The sequence below is a fragment of the Pezoporus flaviventris genome, unplaced genomic scaffold, assembly GCF_033815535.1.
Source record: "Pezoporus flaviventris isolate CSIRO_AGI_PZ_B2104156 unplaced genomic scaffold, CSIRO_AGI_Pfla_v1 ptg000041l, whole genome shotgun sequence".
Classification (NCBI taxonomy): domain Eukaryota; kingdom Metazoa; phylum Chordata; class Aves; order Psittaciformes; family Psittacidae; genus Pezoporus; species Pezoporus flaviventris.
This window is the reverse complement of record NW_026892589.1, coordinates 6,450,885-6,474,771: the sequence shown is the minus strand read 5'-3', so window position 1 is coordinate 6,474,771 and position 23,887 is coordinate 6,450,885. Positions and strand designations below refer to the sequence as shown.

Below are 23,887 nucleotides of genomic sequence, written 5' to 3'. Positions count from 1 at the left end.
TTCCTGAGACTCCCTTCATGACCCCAAGCACCTTTCCAGAGAATTTGTGCCTCCATTTCTTTTCATTATTGCTATTTATTCCATGGGCTCTGCTACACTTCTACAGAAGTAAAGGAAAAATTACAGTCATTTCAGAAAAGATAGTGAGATTGATTACCAGAATGGTTTGCTGGTTTTATGACTTTTATCAGAGGTCCCTTCTGAATTGTCACTTCTCAGCAGCAGCAGTGATCTTTCCCTGTTAGCTTTTCATGTGAACTTCCTTTCAGTTTGTGCTAAGACAGCTGTGTGACATCTTGAGCTGGTTCACTCTGTTAGCACTGTACTGTGTCAAACTACAACACTGTAAATAAATGTATCCCAGCTCTCAGGCTCAGTGAGCCTTGTTTTTGTGGGCTGCCTGTGCCTTAAACTCCCAGGGTTCTGATGCTTCAGACAACTTGCAATATCTTATTAATAAATTATCTATCATTAAAATCCTAACACTGATGTTACAGTTTCCTTTTATTTCCATGGCTAGATTTGGTTGTGATTAATTTTTTTAGTGCTGCCTTTTTTTTTTCCTTTCTTTTTAGAAACTAGATGCCAAATCACTGATAAAGCTGAATTTTGCTAAAAACAGTGAAGGTAAGTGCAGGCATGTTCTGTGGGTTTTTCTTTTTGTTTGCTTGTTTGTTTTTCTCTTCTCAATGAGCACTTCAATAAATCCTGGACTGTCTTACTCATGGTAAAGTTACCTATTTGTGTTCCCTGTCAAGTTCTCATTTGTTTTTTTTTGTAGTAAAGTGGCTGTTTCTTGTGAGTGACATAATTACCTTGAAAGCTCCATTTCTGTTTTTCCTTACATTGGGGAGCTGTAAAGTGTTCAGCATTTTCACCTTACTGTAGCTGCTACTGCAGTAAAGTACTGTTCACTTTAAGGAAAAGTTTCAGAAAAGTCTAAATTTCTATAATATGTTATTTTTTTTCTGCCCTACCTATGGTAATATTTGCTGTTCGCTTGCTTTTGAGCAACTTTTTGTTTATAAAAAGAATTAGACTTAAATGAACATGTGGGATTTTATGAATTGTAGCACAAAAGACAGCAACCTTGAGTTTTATTTCTGCATGGTTAAAGATACAGAATCTGCCATCTGAGAGAGGATGCTAGGAATAAAAGAGTGGAGGTGAGTTAATCTTTTACAAGGCAGATAATGATTTCCTTGAAATGAGAGTTGCAATGTCTTGGTGAGCATAAAATTCTGGAGTGTCTGTCTCCTTATCTTACCAAAGGACTACAGGGTCTTTTCTCTAGCTGATGGTTTTCTTCTGTGTTTTGTATTCCATCTGTCTCAAGGGAAGGGTGTTAAAAAATTGTTGATAGTCACTGTGCCCAAAGTCTTTGAAAGATACTGTGATACTGTGCTGCCCTTAAAGAAGTCCGGTTCCTGTGGAGTGGAATGATGCCAGCCACACGGTTTCAGGAGCTGTGTCATTAATTGATCAAGGGAAGATGCAACAAAACAGGAAGAGTAGAATGTTGCATTTCTGTCCATTGTTAATTTTTTCTTTAAATCTTAACATGCAGAATGGTTGCAACATCTGTAGGATCATCTCTGCTCACACCTGTGTAATAAAAAAGGTCTTCAGATATTGCAGTTTCTTCCATTTAATGAACCCCTCCTTAGTTGAGCATCTTCTGTCCAGAACAAGTGTGTGCCTTCAGCAGCTCTGCTTTTGCTAGAACTGAAAGCATGGTGATTTGCTCTCTTTCATGCAGCTGGGGTGAGGCCTTGCATTTTACCAACATGTTTCTGTATCCACCAGTTGGGCCATACCCCGATGCCACTTCCAAAAATCCCTTCCTTAACTTCCTCTTGGATTTCAGACCCTTGTGTCAATGGTTTTCCTTCAGCTCTGATGACATTAACAGAAACAGTCTTCAGCTTTTACTTACATCCGTGTGCTGGAGGTCGGAGTGCCTCCTCTTGCTGATCAGTTAATGGTAAATACTCTGTAGGTGCTCGCCTCTCCTGTCTGCAGGTGCTCTGAGCAGCCTCTATTCTGGTCTCCCTGCTGGTTTTGATTTTCAGATGGTAATTAAGAAAAAAAGAACCAAATAGACCCAGCATATTGCAAAAGTCTCACCCAAACCCCTGGGTCTAGCAAACTGATCAAGTATTAATAACCTTCTTCTAATTGCTTTCTGCTGAGATGATCCAGACATTTTTCTTTTTCCTCGTACATAGCCTTCCATCAGTTTGCTTGTTGTTGACGTGCTTAATATTTATGCTGACCCTCCTGGGAAAATTCACAGCTTGATTAGAGCAGAAGCTGGGCTCCTTATTGAATAACGTGTTCAGATTTAATGGCATTCTGCTTGCCACATTTGAATACAAAATACTCTCCTCTCCTAAAAGCACAACAGCTGCTGCGAACCTTTTTGTAGGATAGAAGCTAAACTTTTATTCCTGGAAACAACACTGAAAAGAGAGCACTGGGCTCGTTACAAGATACTGGCTATCAGTAGAGCTTTGATTACAACAATAACTATTATATTGCGGTACTTCATAGATATCAAGCCAGTTGGACAAAGTTCTGTGTTGGGAGAATTGAAGGCGGTAGAGTTCAAAACTGCATTTTTATTGCTTGCTTTATAATTCCCTTAATGTTACTTTTTCTATTTAGCATCGAAAAATCAAAGCATGGTTAAAACACCATTGAATGCATACTGAAGTTACACTTTCTATTAAAAGTGGATGTAAATACCCCTCACAGAAATAGCAGAAATTGGCTATTTCAAAACAGCTGCAGGGACTTGATGTAAAATTTAGACTCTTTTTCCCCTCCTTCAGGTAAATATCACTGTCCTGTGCTGTTTACTGTATTCACCAATAACTCTCATATTGTGGCCATCAAGACAACTGGAAATGTGTTTGCCTACGAGGTAGGTTCCCTGTTGCATTTCATTATTAACATTTTAGACTTGATGCATTTCATTCAAGATTACAAAATGCTTTAAAAAGATGGGTAAGTTTCATTCTTGTTTTACAGCTAGGGAGGTGAAAGTGCAAGATGAGCTGACTTCACAAATTGTTGTCCAGCTTTTGCCTTCAATATATGAAGAAGCCTACAGTACGATTTAAAAGACATTTTTAAACCCTTTTCCTAAGTTAATCTGCATGCATGGAATTCTTAGACCAAAATGAGTAGCTTTTATATGCTCCTCAGTTGAATTAATAGACAAATTTTCTGCTGTCTTCTTTCTGATATAGCATCATCACCAAAACAAATTGCCTCATTTCTGTCCATATCAGTGAATAAAAACCAGTATTTTAACTGGAGCTGAGGAAAGTGCCGAGAGAATGCCTTAATGGACACTTCAACTGCATTTTTATTTGTGTTTTGTGAACACTTACGCAAACCCAGGTAGAATTCTAATTGTGACTTGCTTGCATAAGCCTTACTGTAAAAGCAAGATTTAGTTCTTTTCAGTAGCAAATAAATGCTTCAGTTAATGGATACATATCCAGTGTTGAAAGACATCTGAACACTGAAACATCTGCTTTTTGAAATCTGTTGATGAGAAATTCCAGTAGGACTTTCAGGTACTGAGAGAGGAGCAAGCTGAAACCATTGCAATCAAGGAAAATACTGGACTCATCATGGTTTTGAAAATGTGCTCTGCTTGTAGTTGAACTGTCTTTGTTCCAGCTGTGAGAGCAGTCAAGATTAGGTTAAAATAGAAAGTAATTTCTGTTCCTTCTGGGAGCATGATGCTTTGATTGCTGTGGTTAAAAGGCAAAAATGAGTTTAAGAGAAGTCTTTGTTAAATGCTTGTTGATATTGTAAAATTATTGTTCAGTTTGGTACGATTTATAATACCAGGCTTCCTAAACAACCTGTGCCAAGAGAGTCTGTTTCTCATGTAGTGTAGCATTTATCGGTTTGTTATAAGCATAGAATTAATTTATAGACTTTTGGAGAAACTAGAAAAATATTATCACTTTCATCTGAGGAGAACAGAGGACATTTGGGTGAATAACATTCAGGCTTTTTGCAGGCAGACAGTCACAGTCATCTCACTGTATGATGTATTTGTTCATAACAACAAAGCATTTATTCCACTTGGATTGTCACTATGAAATAACATGCCTCTGCTTTGTTGAGCATCATTTAATTTTCTCAGGTGAACAGAAGCATTGCTGCAGGCTGGATGCAGCAGTAAGGGTGGACAGAGTGTGAGGGACTAATGCTGGCCTGGCACATGCGTGTCTCCCCAAGGGGGGCTGACAGAGGAGGAGATACGGAGCCCTTGTTAGAGCTGCCTGTCTTGTGCCGTCTGTAAACACTTAGAAAACTGCAAGCAAGACTTCTTTTATTTTGGCAGTACTATTGTGATGAATTTGGTTACAATGATACTCATAACTATGGAATGTTAAAAGCTGCAAAGTTCTTTTTGAAAAGAAGTAAAACCCAAAGAACAAACCACATGGAACTGTTAAGTTTTGTAGGGGTGAAAAACAAAAGCTTCTCATCTCTTAAAAACACCCAGTGAAAATATTGCAGCCGCCAGTTGAAAATGAAGGGTTAAATTGTATTCTTTATTATTTTTACTTTAAGGTTTTATCACCTATTCACTTGTAATATTTATGCATTAGAATCCAATTTTTAATATCTGTGTCTTTTGCATGGCTGTTAGGCAGTTGAGCAGCTGAACATAAAACCAAAGAGCTACAAGGATCTTTTGACAGATGAGCCCTTCACTAGGCAAGACATTGTGACACTGCAGGTAAACTTTTCTCTCTGTTACATGTCTTACTCTACAGCTTTTCTGCAGAGGATGGAATGTTGCTATGTCCACTGTTACACAGGAATCTGAAGTAATGGAACTGGTAAACATCATCTCTATGTGTAACTTGGAGATGGTAGAATGGAAACAACTGTATTTTCTTTATTATTCAGATGAGCCATGAAGATGCCATGTAACTTAGAGCTTGACAAATCAGTACAGTGACTGTTGTGTACCTTGTACATGGTGTTCAAACTGTAAATTGTAAAAACTTGACAGCTAGCAGTGTCTTGTCTATGCTATCCAAACATGTTTGAGAATGTAAAGTATATAAACTTTTAGGAAGTTCACGTCAAATTAGGACTGGAACTGATTGTCCATCTTACTCTTTTGAAGATGTCTGAAGGAGTCAAAGCTTCGGAATAGTATTTTTTTTATAGAATGTTTCTCTAAATGTAGAGTAAAATCAGCAGCAAAGCAAAGGATTTTCTTAAAAGTGCTTGCTTAGAATGGTTTTCTTCTGAATAGACACTAATGTTGGTCTTTTAATGATTTATCAGAATTAAAACCTAAATTAAAAATGCATTGTAAATTCAAGAGTGTAAAAGATATTTATTTACACATGAATTTTAATATCAAAATATCAAAAACCTTTGCTTAAAAGGAGGCATTTTTAAGCTTGCATGATTTAAAAATAGAGGAAAAAAGATGCAAGGATCATTATTACTGGAGTCATGAGTTAGTACACATCTCATGAACAGCTCATTGCCACTAACCAAGACTAATTCAGTCTAATTTGAATAGAAAAATATTTTCCATTTATGTCTAAATTTAAATAAAATGTCTCCCTCCTTCCCTACTCCCCAGTGCTAAACAGCATGTTTATAAATATTTTTCCTTTATCCCCTTGGGCTTGTGGCTGTTCAAGCTCATGCAACAAAATAAAATGTTTTTAATCCAATGGAAACAGAAATCATCACTTTTTCAGATTGAAAGCTCCAAACAGAATGTTATTTGAATGTAACAGCATGGTTGCTGATGGATTTGGAACAGTAAAAAAAAACCATGAGTGTCTAAAAATGTTTCTGTGCATCAGTATGGAAACCCAAATTATTTTGAATAAATAATTGAAATGTGCTGTCATTTAAAAATACTTTGGTATGTTTTGTAGGTTTGGAGTTTAATGTATGTGTAAAGAGTGTGCTGCTGTTACACACCCAGCTTTGCTTTTTTCATAAAAGCAAACAGATGCTGTAGTCTCTTAAATCTCAGAATGCAATAGCTGGTAATTTACACGTACCCAATCTGGATTTTTATCAATGTTTTTCATCTTCATTCTGTTCTTGATGTGTTGGGTTTCTATCTTGTTTGGAGGAGTATGTCCATTAATAGAAATCAGTAGGTAACGATGGTTGTCCAGTTACTGGTACCGTCATCCTGCCAGCTACATCGAGGTCACAGCCCTACATTACCTGTACCTCTCTTACTTCCTTTTAGGATGGTGTTTGTAATGTGTGAGTAGATTTGTTCTTCTTAAGTAAACAGCTTATTCTGGATTGGTGTTAGCTTCTGTAGTGTACAATCTTGTGGTATACTCTTCTCAAATAGGTTTAGAAATAGCAGAGATATCCCCATCTTGGCATTGGCCTAGAAGAGATTTAGAACGTTGGAATGCTGTTAACCAGCTAAAATTTGACCCTTTACCCAATTAGTTTGTAAATATTTCTTTCAAAGAAGGACTTTCAACAAACAGGCTAAAATGGCTTTGGGGTGTTGTTTGAGAAGTAAAAGCCATTTAATTCACTGCGTAACACCCGCTGCAAACTTGCAGGTATACTTTGATTTTCCCTATTCAAATGCTGTCCTACCCCGACTTGCTTTGTTGAAGCCGGAATGCAGCCTAAAGTGGTAGGACTAGGCTGGGTATTAAAATTGCTTATGTATATGTGGTATAGGAATCTGTTGTTATTTTCTCATGCTATTTTCTTCCTGCAAATTGTTGAAAGACAGACCAGTGTCTCCTCTACAAGATGTGTTGTTGACAACACTGTAGGCAGCGTGGTGGCTTTACACTGCCAAGCTCTACCACCTGTGGCTTTGTTTCTTAGCCAGAGTTCATAACTCCAATCTGTTGTGTTCCAATTTGTGGCTCTAGAGTTCTACCCTAAATCCTGCTCCTCTTAAAAACCTTTCAGTGCTGTGTTGAAATTTATCACTTTGTTTTTTTTTCCCATTCTTGCGTGTAAATTGAGTACTGTGGTATCTGAGAAAGCTGGAATTGATAGTGAGTTGGTAACAGTGACCCTGCTGTTTGGCAAAAAGGTAGATATAAATGAAGTTGCTGTAAAAAACATTTTTTGCTTTGCAGATAACAGCTAAAAGGACTGTCTGTAATAGCTGTGTTTATCAATAGAAAATAGCATTTCTAGAGGCTGTCATAGGAAGCAGATGGGCTACCTGTGTTTGGTAGTGAAATACCTGATAAATGGAAAATTTGAATAATGTATGTTTACAGATTATTTGTATGATCATTGTTTTCCTTATTGATACATAATGGGCAGTCCCACAGCTGCTAGGGATGTTCTTTTACTGGAATAGCAATTGACCTCAAACTTGACCTCTCTCCTAATGTATATAATTAAAATCAAACAAAAAAAAAAAATCTCTCTTTCCAGATGAGAGAGAACTGCATAAAATTCTTTGTCCTGTCCTTGGTGCTAAACATCGCTCACACATAGACCATAATCCATCCCTGTTATCTTTCTGGTGAGCATCATCTCAGTGGGTTCCTTTGATTTTGGTGATAGTTATTGTGTCCTATTACTAATAAGTTTACTTGTTAAGAAGGACAAATTATTTTGGATTTGGAACTAAAGTGAAATCACAACTTTGGTTGTTAGTAACACTATCTTAGATCTATGATGTACTTCTCTTTTTAGAGGAATCATGGATTCCTTTACAAAATGCTTCCTGCACTTAGGTACACAGAATTTGCTTTTTTCCCTGTTGAAATGCAGATGTCCTGGGGAAGAGCATGGCAGTTTTACATCAACATATGGTGATATTATCCAGCCCCTCAGGGCAGGAGGTAAAGAATATCCTGGTGTGCAAGATACATTACTGAAACTGGAATGCAGTTATTCAGGGAAAAAAATACCATGGATTCTGGTTTAATATCTTGCTGATAAAAGCAGAAATATACGTGACATTATTCCATATGAAACCCTTCTTGGACACCAGCAGTTTTAGTATGACTGGTTTTTTTTAGCCTTGTACCCTCAAATTCAAATTCTCTTTTCACAGCTGTCTGATAGTCCACAAACTCAAGTCAAGCTTTCCATCTTCCACATAATAAGGTTGCATTAGACTACATTTCAGAACTAGGTGATTTTTTTTTTTTCTGTCCTGTGTTTTACAGATTTTCAGCTAGTTTTCAATCTAAATGTTCAACCTAATTTGAAGTTATCTTCCAAGTAAATTTTGGGGGTTTGTAACTCAGTGTAAGCTCTCAAGGTCTACTGTCACCATTTAATCTTTGTGATTAATCTTTGTGACTCTGGTCAATAGTATAGTAGAAATTATTATTAGTGACCATGTAAATTCTCTGTGTGTTTCAGTTGTATATGTTCCAAATTATTCATGTGTAATGATGTAGAACTTATTAGCAAGCACATAAATAATCTGGATTCCCTCATATAAGAGTGGGTAGGCTGAAGAAAGCACCTGCCGCAGCTCAAGATGCACAGAGAGGAGCAGGGTCAGACAGTGCTTTTCTGGACATGGTGGTGGGCTCTGACAGTGCTGTAGACTTCTTTCCAATTGCAAGCATGAGAAGATCCCGAGGAGGGCAAAGTGAGAATGCTGCAGTACCCTGCTTTCATATCCCATTTGGTAGGAATTGTTCAGAGGAGCTAAGAACAATTGTCCCTTTAGCCCCCCTGTCAACTCCTCATCTTCCACTGTGTCTCTTTTCAAATAGAAACCACAGTGCTCAAATTTGTGAAGATACAGCAGAAATTATTCTTGCTCTGGAAACTCTTTAGAAGCCATTGCTGGGCTATCTGCCGGCAGGGGAGGGGAAATAGTGTGGTTTTGCACAACGGCAGCGCTTGCAGGTAAAGCAGAGGCAGACGTGGTCTGTTCCTCTTCACCAGAAGAACTGTAATAAATCCCCCCAACCCTTGTGCCAGTGGTAAGAGGCACAGGCTCCTGATGGCAGCCTGCTGGGAGCCTTCCCTGATAGACGCATCTTAACAAATGCATCTGCTTTGCACCACAGGAGTGGAGGGGGATGCCTGGGAGAAATAGGCACACACACAAAAAGTCTGGGTAGAATGCAAACAGATTTACTGCCATTAAAGGGGAAAAAAATAGTGTTACATGCTTCCTTATGTTAATTTTATTGTTTCTGTATAACCTAATCAGCCATGGACAAGACATAGGTCCCAACAAGCTGTTAAACACCACTGGCATTTGTGGCAGGAAGCATAATTAATGAACTAAGGAGGTAGCTGAGCTGCACACTGTTAATTGGTATCTTAGTCCACAGCTATTGCTCCTTTGCTCTTTGCATGATAGGTCAGAGCAGGTTTCCTCTCAGCTGTGGGCAAGGGCTCTTTGAGGGCAAATCCTGCCCCAGTGCATGTGCAGAGTGACTGATAAAGAAGGGACACTCTGGGACATGGTGTCCTGGGTTTAGCAGTAGCAGTCAACGCTATGACACATGGTCAGCACATGAGGGTAACAGTCCTGAAGATAATTAGGGGTGCAGCAGGGCTGACCAAATGCTCAGAGAGGAATCAGACCGCAAAAAATTTACATGGTTTAAAATTATAAACTGTCAAAAAACAGTTTTAACCTGTTTTTTGGGGGGAAGTGTATATGGTGTTTAAGATTAAGGGAGCTTTAAGTGTTTCCTGAAGTAGGTGAAACCAGAAAATTATAGGGAAAAAAAAACAAGTGGAATAAAACTTGAGATTAATTGTTTTCAGAGCTCAGCTTTCAGGAGACCATCAGGTATGAGATTTTTTAATAGTCGTGATTGTTAGCAACACTTTGAAGCGTGTGTCTGTACTAGTGATTTGCTAAACTAAAGTTTCTGGTTTGTAACCTTAATAAGAAAAACCCTGAGGTTGCTACCCATGGCAATTTGAATACATGTTTTCAAACATCCTAAGATGAACAAAAGTAGGCCAATTTACTCTTCATGGTTCATCTTCGTTTCTGGTTTCTGTGCACTTACACACAATTTATTTCTTTAGGCCTTTAGGCTCCAGGCCTTAATCCTAACAGGATTAGGAACATCCCTGTGAGTCCAGCCTTTTTCTGACCAGGAGAAGCCTTCATTAGAGACCAAGGCTTTGACAGCGTGGGTACGTCTGTCTGCCCATCCCTGCGGTGTCTTGGTCACACTGTCTGATTCTGTGCCTGGCATCTGTTGAGGATGCAATGAGAGGAACTTGGCAGACTCATTATTAGTGTTTAGACAGTTTTCTTCCTGAAGTGATGTGTCTAATGACCATCTGTAAGTGTAAAATTTAAAATGCACCTCTGAAAAAATGTGTATCTTGTGTTTTAGGACTCAGTAACAACAGTAAGCAAATAGTTTGTGTCTCCCATAGCACAGGTTGGCCTGGTCAGATTGTTTCTGTGCTTGGAGTGGTAGAAGCACATGGTGTCTTGTGATTAATTTAGTATCACACTTAGTATGTGTTCTTGTCTAATTCTAATCAAACTTTTAGTATATCATGATGCTGTATTTTAGGTGGAGGAAACAGTATGTCAGCCACTTGTCCTAGGTGTCCTGTGTAAGATGATGCTCAAATTTCAATTTGAGGAACCATTTTTGAGGGAAACTGGCTCTGGAGTAGCACATGGGTTGTCTGCTTTCTCAGTGCATGGTGAGAGGCCTGCTTTGTAGAATCGGGACCGCAAGGGAAAACACTGTACATCAAACCTCTATTGATGTTTCCATTTGAGCTGATGGCTCACCTCAGTGTGATGAAGGACCTTGTGTGGAGGACTTCGTCTCAGTCCTGGGGTTTGGGGTTGTCTCAGGTCTCTCAGGAAGCAGGCGGATGGCTGTGGTCTGCCCCATGGCCTCTGCTGTCCTTCATACCATGATGGATGCATTGCCTATGTGGCGATTTGGAGAGCCCTGAGAAATCACTTGCAAGGAAAAAGACTGTAAATATTTTTCCTGGAGCTGCTCAGTGCCTGCAATTAGGCTGTTTAAAGCAGGTAAACGTTTGATTGAACTGTGGCTGTGAAACAGCTCGAACTAACCTGATTCATGGTACCCTGCACACAAACCACTTGGTTTCATAAGGTACCGGCAGTTGTGATGTCCTTTTTTTTCTTATTAAACAATCAATAAATCAGAGGAATATAATGAAGGTATTTTCTGGTTCATTTTTACTGCTGTCTTCTGCCCTCCCTATGTCCATGAAAAGTCAATTTCAGGAGACAGTCTTGCCCTTCAGCTTTGCTGTGAATGGCAGATACGTAAATCCATTTGTTGCTATTAATATTAATGCACAGATAATGTTTTTTTCCTTTCCTGGAAAGGGCAGGCAGTCTGACTTCCTTCAGTTTTTGAGGTGGTACTGTTATGTGCAAGGCAGTGATTTTTGTGTGGGCAAGCTGCAGCTCATGATTACTGAAGGGTATTTGAAAGGAGGGCTCCCAAAGGGCTCAGTGTCTTCTGGAAGCATGCTGAGCCCTTTCTCCAGACTTCCTCCATGCATCTTGTTGACTGTCAAAGAACAAGGCTGAGATTATCTCGATTCACGCATACATAACTATACATTTGAGGTAATAATAAATACACCTGAGCACTGGTGTTGGAGGATATAAAAATGATTAAGAAACAGGTCCAAATTTCCTATTCCTTAGTAGTTTTAGCTAAAGATTATCCATTTCTAATGCAAGATGTTAAAGATAAAATATCTGGGGGGTTTTGGACGTCCATGTCTTGATGAAGATCTACTGGAGGGGTATAGTGGGACAAGAAACAATAGAAAATGATTGTATAGTGGTTAGAAAAGGAGAAAACAAAAAGACAGGGGGTCATCATTAAGGCTAAGAATTACACAGCTTGATTTCATAAATGTGTTTGGGTTTACTACCAGCAGTAAACCAAAAAATGCACTCTCTGGTGGAAGCATACAATTTCAGGGATGAATAAAAGGCATAATTAGCTCATTTAATAAGTGATGGAGCTACCAGCTCTGCTTGTATTAGTCATTACTGTTATCAGAGATGGAATTGTCAGGACTTCTTACCAACAGTGGTGATCTGAAAAGCTTTGTTAAATCTATTTGGCATAATACTGTTCATGTCAGTGTCACAGGTTTTCACATAATATATTGCGTTATTTTTTCCTGAAATTGGAACTATTGTATATTATTAAGATATTATTAAGATATTTTGGTATTTTAGATTTGGAATTGTTTTCTGTAAGGTAAAATTTCCAGAAATGATTGAGTGTCTTGAGCTGATGTTTTGACCTTTCTGTGCTGCAGAGGAGCTTGAGGAGAAAAGCTTGAAGTCATTGTAAGAAGAGGATTAAGGACTGTTTAATAATAGTGTAATGTAACCTAGTTTACCAGTGGGCAGTCCTTGTCTCACTCTCTCTAACAAAAGGTCAAAGTTATGTAGAAAGATGCCTAGAGATAAAGACCCACAGTTAATGGACTGTGTGTTTTTGCTGTCTTCCTTGAGAGGTCACTCAATAATACCACTTTTTGTTGCTTTTTAAAATTACTGATTTTTCTTTTTAAATGTAATTTTGTAAGCACAGTTTTTACTAGTAAAAAAAAACCCAATCAGAACAGTTCTGACTGCAAAGACTTGCTCTAAGATTTATTTGCATTTTGAGATGCATTACAAAAATTCAGAGAGCATGTGCACATCAGGCACACTGTTACAAATAGGAGATAGCTGATGGGAATTTGCACAGATCTTACACCAAACCACAGAATGAAGGAAAGAATCAGGGGATTGCAGCTCCTTGTTCTTTCTTCCCACTAGGATAGGGTGGACGCAGCTTCGTTCTGTTAGTAATTTCAGTAGGCAAAATACGTGTAATACTGTGTATGGGACTAAATTCCAGATCCCTAAGGAACCTTCTGTGAATGGGCTCATGGCTGATGTCAGTTGGGGTTGATTGCTTTATATTTTTTTCATCTTTCTGCGGTTTGGAGAGTGTGGAAGTTATTGTCTCTCTCCTTATTTGTTTGTTATTTATTATGGTGGTTTCTGCCCTTCAGACTAGTCTGTTTTGTGGAATAGGTGCCTACCAAGATGTCTCATATTTGTTTTTTTAATTACTATTTTCAGGATCCAACAAACCTGGATAAGTTCAATGTCTCGAACTTCTTTCATGTTAAGAACAACATAAAAGTAATAGATCCAGGTAAGGATTAATTGAAGTAAGGCTAGCTGAGCCAAATATGCAAATTCTAAAGAAGACATTATGGAATTGACAGTTTCCTGGACGGACATCCCTCAGTGGCTAGTGGTAACTTTGAAAGCTTCTTGGAAACGTGAATAACTTGTCAAAACTGTCCCTTTCACATCAAAAGGTGTTAACAGATTTTGAAGCAAAGACATGATTCTTTGAGAAATCATTAGCTGTCTCTATTGAGTGCTGTGCAAACATGGAAAGTTTTCCATATCCTTAAAGAGTAGGTAGATGAGAGACAAGTGAGGGGGGGGGAATAATTTGCCAAAAGGTCCATTAGCCTTGTACTAGAACCAAGACAAGAAAACCTGCATCTTCTCATACTGTCTGCTAGGCTCTTTATTGAGTGTATCAACAATCTATTTCCCATCCTTCTTCCTGGAGAACAGTGGGCATCTTCCAAGCTGAAGATCAAAACAGATTTTTTTAAAAAGTCCCTGTATTATGTTATTAATAAAAATATAAAATACTTTTTCTTTCTAGATATCTAAGAAATTTGCTTCTCAGTTCTTTTGTGACTTTTTGATAGCTAAATGCTTAGTAATATTTTCTGATATTAAACTGCTGAAGGAAAAAAAATCTCTTCTTTGCCCTTGTGGTTTAGAATTGTTTGTGATGAGGCCTAATTGCTGATTCTAAGCATGGTGTATTTTTCTGGGTCTATTATGCCCATCTTTGGGTTCTTCTAAAACTACTAGTTCTGCAAGCAAGTATCTCTCTTTCCATTTACCTGCTAAAAATAAGTGGGTATTATCTCAGAGGTGGAATATCTGATATACAGCAAATAGCGGGCACAGCAAGAGAGAGAACAAGTGAAACTTGTAAAAATAAAAAAGATTAAAATAATCAAATTCTCCAGGCCAGTCAGCGGCCTCCTCCTCCTCCTGTATCATGGTAAAGATCTAGTCTTGGAATTTTCACATTACAGGCCTGGCCATTCAGTGAGGAGACAGAAGACAGAAGTTTATATTGTACCCAATTACATCTTGTCTTTATTGTGCTATAAAAATTTTACAAGACTTGTGTGAACTTAGATAATTTCTGGTGGTTTCAAAGAAATTCTGGCAGTAGTTTATTAGAAGTCTTTGGGTTTTTTTCTTGTATTTCATCATACTGGCATTTATTGTGCTGTATTTCAAGTGGTACTGTCATTAGTGTTACACATTGCTGTTTGTTACTGGTACTGCAGGAATAAATGTAGTTACTAGGTCTTTTTATTTAAAAAAATGTAGAAATAATATCAGGAAGATTTTTGTGTAGCTACATACATAATAAACTGAAGGAGAACAGCGTAGAATTTTTCTTTCAACTCTGAATTATTTGACTTTTGTCTTACATAGATGAAGAAAAAGCCAAATTAGATCCATCTTACTATTTGAAAAATACAAATACAGAGACCCGAGAGACTTTATTGGAGCTTTATAAAGAATTCAAAGGTGATGATATTCTAGCAGCTACTATGAAGGCTCCTGAAAAGAAGAAAGTGGATAAGCTGAATGCAGTAAGTAGATTTCATTTGTAGTTTAGCACCGATTGACTTCTTCAGGAATGATAATATGTTTTTCAGCTTAAAGGCCGTATTGCTGTATAAACGGACACTACCCCTGCTTTCTGTTACATGGAAATTTGTCACAGATAAGAATATGAGAATCATATTTGAATTCCTTAGAAATACATTGTATGCGTCAATGCATTTCTCTTTGTTAAATCATTATAAATGATTTTAGAAATGAAGCGCACTAAGAAGGAAGAATTTTTATGATGTGGTTATGATGTATATGTTGGCAGAACCTTTTTTCCCAGGTTGTAATCTCTTGCTTTGAATTTGTTTAGCATTGGTTCCTCCAATTATTGGCAGAGAGAACACACCTTAAGGGCAGTGCAAGTGAATTATTTCTGGTGCGGGCAAATACATCAGTCATCCACAGCTGCTTCTCCTTTTATTTCCACTGGAATGCAGGATTTTTCGTGGACTGTTTTAAAGGATGTTCTTCCAGGTGCATGTTGCTGTGTGTTCATGGTTGTCAAGAGAAGCAACTCATCTGCATCTAGATTTCCTACATCAAAGGCTGTTTGAAATTGGCAAGACAGAATATTCTTCTTTAATAATTTTGGGATGCATGTGTATTTGTGCTTTGATTGCACTTACACAGAAATGAATGGCAATGCAGCTTACACTTTTTAATAACGGGGTTTAGTGACAGATATGCAAGTGTATGTGACCAAGGAGTAGGATCACATTTGCTCCATTTTCAGGGCATTATAGCATTATGGGAAAACAAAAGATGTAGGGAGGAAGAAAAGAGGTGAGAAAACAATGAGCTCTACACATGTTGGAGAGTCAGATTGTCAGCTAATGATGTGGATGGGCATAACTAAAAACTTGCATAGGATGCGGTATAACCTTATGGATAGAGCATTAGCCTGACCTGTATTCTTTACCAGCATTGCCCCAGAGCCACTAAACTTACCTGTGGGTTTATTAGATTTTTCTAATTTACTACAAAATCCATGTGTGACATTCACATTTCCTTTCTGCAGGAGAGCTACAAAGCTCAAAATAGTTATTGGGAACAATGGGATAGTGCCTCTGCACGCAGAAGGGCCATGTGTGGGAGAGGGGATGGTTTGCTTTCCTCTGCAGAATCTCTGTGGTTCACTGGGTTTTCCTTCCACTTACTCAGCAACATTGGAGAATTTTACAGATGTCTTGCCAGCAGTACTCCTTTCATATCTCCACCTGTGGACATACAAATACATTCTCATAATAGAATAAGCAATAAGCCCCTTCAGCTCAGTGCATGGAAAGCCTTAACTAGTTTCATCAGAACAAATGTTACAGGCAACAGATGGAGAATTATCGTTTCATTGTTCATTTGCTTCTTTCTGTAGGAACTAGAGCGGAAAGTCTGCCTTCAGAAGAGTAACATTTGTGTGTTTCTAGTGCTTATATAGTATCTTTAATAGATAAGTTTTATGATCTGATGTCTTTTGTGTTTACCTCTGCAAACAGGCTCACTATTCCACTGGAGCAGTAAGTGCTTCCTTCACCTCCACTGCGATGGTGCCTGAAACTACACACGAAGCAGGTACCAGAACTACCTAGATACAAGCTGCTTATTTACTTCCAATTTTAAAGTGTACTCCCTAGCACACATACAGTTATGAGGACTGAAGGAATGCATTGATAATTGGTCAGTGCTGATGCTGTGGAAATGTATTCCGAGAGCAGATATATCTTTACTTTCCACTGAGCTCATTCTGAAAATAATGGAGCAATTATGAATTAGCTTCAGCTTTGAATGGCAGTTACTTACGTTGAACTGAAATTAATGAGGTCTTTTCTATGCCTGGGAACCACTTCAGCAAGTTAGGAATGAAGTGTAGTCTCTCCTTAAATAGCACACAAAATCTTGCCCATCTATTTGGCATAACCTGGTATTGGTTAGAATGACAGCAAATTTTGTGGTAATAACATCTGATTCATTGCATTTCAAAGTTACACAAAAATGCATTTTAGTACAGTAAAGTTTTTTGTTCGTTCTCCAGCGTAAACACAAATGTGTAGAATGTAATAATTTGAATATTGATTAAATAGCTGAGTGTCTGGTATTCCCAGCTGAAGAGAAAGGTCTGGCTTTTGACACTAAAATTCAGAAGTATGTAACACACTTGGGCAAAGACTGAGTACCCTGCTCAAGCTACATTCACCAAGTTCAGTTCCTTTACATGGTGGATTACAGTGATCTGCAGGTGACTTTTGAGTGTTGAAAACATCTGACTAACTGGCCATTTGGACCAAATGGAAGTGGAAATATCCTAGATTGATCCTTTGGTTTGACTTTCCAGTAATGTTTTCCGTAACAGCTTCATTTGTTCTCAGAACTGGGTAGGTCCTCAAATGTCAGCAATTTGTGGTTGACAGATGACTACCTGCTTGGCTTCCAAGTTTGACAAGAAACAATTTGGTTTCAAAGTAACGTTGGTGGTTGGTAGACATTACTTGAAAATTATAGTTTGTAATATTGAATGGTTCTGTTACTTTAAAATATAGATTATACTGTTGGCTCTTGAGGAGTTAGTGGTTTTCTGTAATGGAAAGTGTTTTGCACAGAGATTAATGTGAGGTTATCGTAGATGAATTGCAGAGTACATTCCCTGAAGACCCAGTACCCCCGGGGAAGAGGTCAGACAGTAGAGTCTAGCAAGCTGTTTTCTGATGATTTCTAAAGATCAATGAGTAAGCTTCCAGAGAGCTAATTATTGTCTTTGTTTTGATACAGCTGCTATTGATGAAGATGTTGTGAGATACACATACGTGAAGAAGAAGGGCTATGTGCGACTTCACACTAATAAGGGAGACCTAAACTTGGAGCTGCACTGTGATATGGTACTGTGCGCCTGTAAAATGAATCTCTTTAGATAACAGAGTAGGAGCTGGCAATGGAAATGTCAAAAGAAAGGAATAGTTTGTAGCTGTAGTAGATACAGATAAATAACTAGGTTTCAGTTGGCTTATAATATAAGTTGCAAATGTATATATATATTATTTTATATATTATCCTTCTGTATGTGTAAATGTTCTCTGTGAGTAATCTGATACATTTTAGTGGACTGCTTACAGCATGTCAAAGTACATGTTTAGATCTTCAAAGCTCTAATGGTGATCCAAACAGTGACAAGGAAGGTAGAGATAAAAAAGAAGGAAGAGCACAGGGAAGAGAGAATAACCCAAGGTTACACAGCAGGTTACTTGCCAGAACCAGGAAAAGAACCTCAGTGAAACTGAGAGCAGTCTGTCAGCCGGAGTACTTGTAGTTAAGAACTCAAGAAATGGTTAATTTGCTTCTAAATCTTGAGCTCAAAGAACAAACCTGTATGAAAACCTTAGAGTATGTTTTTTATTTCCTGCTGTTTCCGTTTTTGAGGTTCAAGTTCTCAAATATCTTCCCTTTGCCATTAAGAGGTAGACATTTATTTTAAAAAACAACAGACTACAGCTTTTTATTGTCAGTACAGTCTGATTCTGGAGGAAATCTATGGCTCTTAAAATAATAAATATGGCAAGACGTAGGATAGACGGATGAGTTGTGGCGACACTGATGTCTCTGACGTCACTGCTTGGTCGTGTGCTTGCTTATTTATTTGTGTAACCACAGCTATAAAAGGAAGAAAGTTTTCAGTGTGAAAAGCTCAAACCTTCCGTTGTTTACTGAGATTTTTATTATAGGCCTGAAGGTAGAAGTTTTAGGAAGTTGAAGGATATGAATAGGGATTTAAATGGTAAAACTTCTGCTTGTTCTGACCCTCACAGAATTTAAGGGCAGCGGTGCTGGCTGGGAGCTGGGGTGCCTGGTGTGAAATCCTGAGATGCACTGGGAGAATGCATCCTTTTTTGCCTGGAGGGGGTGGGGGGAAAGGAGTAAACAGGACAAGGCTACTAGCTTTCCTTTCTCTTCCTTTCTGTCACATGAGTAAGAGGCAAGATCTGTGTGCGCATTTCGACCTGATCTGTGGAAACAATATGAGAATCTCCACAGCAGCCTGTCATGCTAGTAATTCTGTAGATCCCTGTCATCCCTACAGGTGTTTTCCATGATCTTAAATAGTAACACTATATAATAAGGCAAAAAGCAGAGGATGTTAGTACAGCAATATTTGGGGGAAGCAGCAGAATGAGCAGATTGCATTGAATCATTTGTTATGCCATATGTTCTCAAACTGGCTCCCAGTTAATGCAGGCTGACTGCAGCTATTCTTATCAGCATGGGGGTTTTGGGCCACATGTGTAATCAGTGTCACTCAGTCCTGAGGACCCAGTCTCAACTGCCCCTTATAAACTTCCTGTATGATGTCCGTTATGTTTCCTTTTTTCCAGATGAATTCCTATTCACCTCCCTTTCGCACACACTGCTTCCTCATGCACACACTGGAAGTGTGCACTGTTTTACACAGCCAGACCTGCATGAGCACTAGCCTTTAGCCATCTGTTCATTTCTTTGTGTCGATTAAATCTATGTGAATTAAACAGACCTCTGGCACTGCAGAGAAGAAAAGATATATATTTAGAATAAGTAGGAAAAACTCGCTGCTTTAAGGAGGTTTTCACAACATCCACTTTAGGTCATCATCCTAGGTCTATTAAATCACTTCTTCCGGGAGGCGCCTGTTTTTCTCCCTTTACTATATAAGGAGTTTGTGCTTCTAACTTTGGTTTTCCTGAATCACACTGAGGTTAGGCACATAAGGTAGCTCAGTGCAGACAGAGAAAATATCTTACAAACACGTAACATACATATAGGTCACAGATCAGCACAGTGGATCTATTGAGATTGCAAAGCCAAGCATAGAAAATGGGGAAATGCCAAAATCAAACTTTTCTAGACACATCCAGTTCACCCTGCTTGTGAATATGCATGCTAATAGTCTTAATTAATCATACACTGATTTTTTTTGTTAGCTCTTCTGTCTTATTCAGTGCACAAGCTGAACCAGTTTTGGGAGCTATTTAGAACTGTGTGGTGAAATGGTTTATACATAGGATTTGGTTTTCTTGAAAAAGTGTAAAATGTGGGTCCTTGAATGCAGTCAGGAGGAATTGGACTATATCATATGGCTCACCCAAATTAATGTTGCACAGGCACAACAAGCATTTGATACCTGATTTTTCAGCCTTTGTGGTTTTTCACGTAGTTAGCATGGGTAGTACCTTCACTTTTCAGAAAGAAATGGAGAAACAAATTTCAGCCCAAAGCACTGTAGTGATACACATTTAGATCACCAGCAGATTTGGGACCTGTGGATTCAACACATGGATCAGTGCTACTTAAGTGAAGGAGAGAGCCAATAGCATTATTAGGTTGTCATTGCTATTTGAATTCAGACAAAATACATGTGGTTTGGGGAATTCATGCATAGGCTGTCTCAAGCAGTGCAACTGCAGGAGCAAGTATATGATATGTAAGCTGTATTACAGCAGTTCTTAGCTTCCCTTTTTAAAGACTGAACGCTGCCTGCCTGGTTGTTGTCTTGACCTGACCACAGGCTCCTGTTTCTAATTGCTGAGTGATATCCTGTGCTCTGCTTGTTATGGAAGCTGTGGTTGTATTTGTACAGTACTTGCAAATACATGATTGTCATATGCATTAGGAAGATTGAGGATGAAGTTGCTATATACATGTGATGAATGCCTGTGGACTTGTAACATTCAAATTACATTTTAAAATAGTCTTACAGGTTAGATTTCAGTATACACTTTGAATGGAAGTCTTCTTGCTGAGGACATAACAGCAAGTGACATACTTGCTGTCTTAGAGTGTATGTCTACTGAGTTTTCAATTGTATTGTCATGCCTATGGGCCGTATTTAAGCAAAGTGTTCTTGCTGTTGTCCTCTCAGCAGTCTTCACTGCTTCTGAAGTCTGCCCTGTGTCTCTGTCTTCAGCACCTGACTTGAGCCTCTCCCTCCACAACTCTTCTGACTCCTGTTCTTTCCTTCCCCTGTTTTTTGTGAGCTATCTCGCAGTATGGATTGTTTGGAGTTCGGTCCATATGGACGCGTGGAAAGTTTTGTTTAAAAATAAATCTAGGGATCTTCATATACTTTATGGTGCCAATCAATAAGATTGATAGTGATGAGATTCTTCCTAGCACCAAAAACCTAATCAAAAAGTGTTTTGTATTGATCCAGGGGAGGAAATCAGTGCTGCAGTATGATTGAAGTCATCAGTTACTTGGTGACAGGATTCAGAAGGAGAGCATGAAATAGGGTGAGAATCCAGATATTTTCTGTGCTTGAAATCACTTGTTCAGAGCATCAGAAAACTTCACTTAGGTTGCAGAAAGATGATGTGTGGTTTAAATCATTGACCTGAAAAAAGGCAATAAAAAGACTTTGGAAGATAAGCTGGATGTTTTTCCACCCTTTTGAATTTGTGCCTCAAATGAGCAAAGGTACACTACTGTTCTCTCTTTGCATCATAGCAGTGTGCCTAGTGCTCTTTGCTGCCGTTTGTTTTTCTCCCTATCTTCTTACTCAGATACAGTATGTTCGTCCTGATGGGGACTAATCAGATGGCCATTTGTTAAGGATGTTTTCCAGGAAGCTGAGTTCAGCTGGGCATAAGCAACATTTGTTGTATACGCTAATTGGAAACAAACTTACAAAAATTCTACTTGCCAGAAGTAGTGTTGGCAAGTACAGGAGATTTAACAGCATCCAACAAGTGTTACTCTTTTAGCTCTAGTCTTATGCATCGCCTAACAAGTAAATTATGAAGGAATAACTGATGAAAGGCAGTTAATGTCACTGGATTTCTTGCATTTTATTTACTGTGATTTTTCTAGTCTTCTCAAGTTACTTTAACCAGGATGTTGCTGGGAGTAGTTGTCTATATCTTCTGTGTGTCTTCTGCCATATTGATCGCTATAGCAATGCAATTGTACCTTGTAGATGGTGGAGCAGCCTCCTAAGGCAGGGTGGAGACTTTACCCTGTGCAAAATGTCAGATTGACTTGGATGTGGAAGTAGAAAAGCAGTGTGGTGTAATGGATGGAGTGGAGAACTAGGAGCTGGTAACCCCTGAATTCTGTGCCTTTGCCACAGGTTTGGCTTTTGTAATTTGGTTATGGATTTTCTTTAAATCAGTGGCATCTCAGTTTCTGTTTCACAATGAGCAATAGATACAGGCATAATTTTGAATTCCCAGCCATGTGTCATGGATGCCTGACTGCTGGAGCCTAGGGTGCCTGTTGGAATCAGCAGCCCTGCAGGAAAATAGAGTAGTAGACTCCTGGTCTCTGCACTTGTGAAAGGGAATAAAACTTCCTGCCTTTGCCTCTAGGCTGCTCTGAGGCTTTCTTTAGTGCTTGTATGTTTTTTGTTTGATCCTGCCATGGAAATACATATATATATAAAAATATATATAAATAAATATACCAGCTCCAGAAGACCCTGTCAAAATGATGAACAGGTGGTTTGGTCACCCTTTTCTCCTTTGTGAGTTCTCTTCGTCCAAGTGGTAGGGATCTGGTGGTTAAACACATGCCAATAGTGGTAATTAAATACTAATCTGTAACTGCCACAGCAGGTTTTGTCAATTTGCCTGTCTCTCTCAGGTTTAATACTTTAAGGTTTATGGGCAAGCTGGCATAACAAAGAAGAATGCGAGATGGATTTCAAAGCTCCATCCAGCACTCCACAAATGCTTTTTGAGGTTTTAGGACCTGGCAAACTTTGCTTAATGATGATATCTTAGCATAACTATCTGAAGAAGCCATTATTTTACTAACACTGCTGTTTTAATCTTTGAGGCCCTCTGACCTGTTAAATATGCCTGTGATCTATAAATGTGTAGTCCAGCCCCTCTTCTTTGAAATCATCTCTCCTTTTGTGTGAGGGACTGTTCTGAAGATCAGAAGCCTGTAAACTTCTTATCCATTTCCAGTGGGAAAGAAGTGATTTGCTGAAAAATTCCTTTGACCTCCTGGCATGACAAGGTTCCTCGGTCTCCCTGAATCTCTTCTTTAGGATTTAAACGTTCATTCTGCTCACTTTCTGTCAGCGTCATTGTGGCACTGTCTGGCAGATACCTCGCTGGTGTTTTACCAGTGTGTGTTCACTCAGTAATATGGTTGTGGGGATGAAATACAGTGGTCTTGGCATGGTTGTAAACGGGTTGTTTCGTATTTTTTTTCATTGAAATAGGTCATTGTAGACAGAGCTGCAACTTCCAACTTTGAAAGTTCTCATCAACAGAAACTAAAACCAGCCTAACAAAATTGCCCTTTTCCAGTAGGGGAACAGCTGGATAAAAATGTTTGTTAGAGAGGATGTTGTTATTTCTCAGTGTGTTTTTTAATTCATAGTGCTACAATGGTAGACAGACCTATTGCTCTTTGTGGTTGGGAATAGAATGGTTCTGCACAGCCGTATTGATTAACAGGTCACTTCTAGGTTGTTCTTAAGTGACTAGAAGATAATACTTTAAATATTTTTAACTTTGGGGGCAGCTAAGCACCACCCAGCCACTTGCTCACTCCCCCCTGGTGGGATGGGGGAGAGAATTGGAAGAGCAGAAATGAGAAGACTCATGAGCTGAATAAGGCAAAAGCTGTTGGAAGTGCTTTGCAGTGTTTTGCAGCAGCAGAGGGGCAGTGGGAATCCCTGATGTCCCCCAGTGCCTGTGCCTGGATAGGACATTCAACATGGGGTTGAGGAAGGTGCTCGGCCGCATCCCTGTGAACTCATCCCTGCACCGTTGGGCTTGCTACCCTTTGCATGATGTCCTGGCAGCCTTTGGTGTTGGATAATCAGTGAGAAGGTGTTTTGTGCATTTGAACCTTTCTACCACCCCAGCCCCCCTGATAAGCTGGATTGGGAGAGAATCAATTGTTCCTGGATTGTGTTGCTTGGTTTTTGACGTTTGATGGTGCAGGCATCCCGTACCAGCTGTGTCTGCCACTTAGTGATCCCGGACCCGAGGATGAGGCGGGTGGTTTGGAGTTACACAGCTGCTGCTCTTCATCTTTCTCTGACATGTTTCTTGTTTGTACGTTGGCTCCTCTGATGAGAGCAGGGTGACCTTGGGAGGCTGACAATTACCAGAGCTTCACTGTCTAGCGTGGTAGCAGTTACAGGTTGCACCTTCTAAA

General features: G+C 39.0%; 1 protein-coding gene across 2 annotated transcripts in view; it reads left to right on the top strand.

Moving 5' to 3' along the window:
- PPIL2 (peptidylprolyl isomerase like 2) overlaps positions 1–23,887 on the top strand; it is a 70,731-nt gene that overhangs the window by 15,314 nt on the left and 31,530 nt on the right. For both annotated transcript variants that reach the window (XM_061466061.1, XM_061466062.1), the window contains 7 exons: positions 576–627; positions 2,835–2,926; positions 4,682–4,771; positions 13,112–13,187; positions 14,576–14,736; positions 16,249–16,324; positions 17,519–17,625. In XM_061466061.1, the coding sequence (XP_061322045.1) occupies positions 576–627; positions 2,835–2,926; positions 4,682–4,771; positions 13,112–13,187; positions 14,576–14,736; positions 16,249–16,324; positions 17,519–17,625 (654 nt within the window). The remainder of the gene's footprint in view (positions 1–575; positions 628–2,834; positions 2,927–4,681; positions 4,772–13,111; positions 13,188–14,575; positions 14,737–16,248; positions 16,325–17,518; positions 17,626–23,887) is intronic.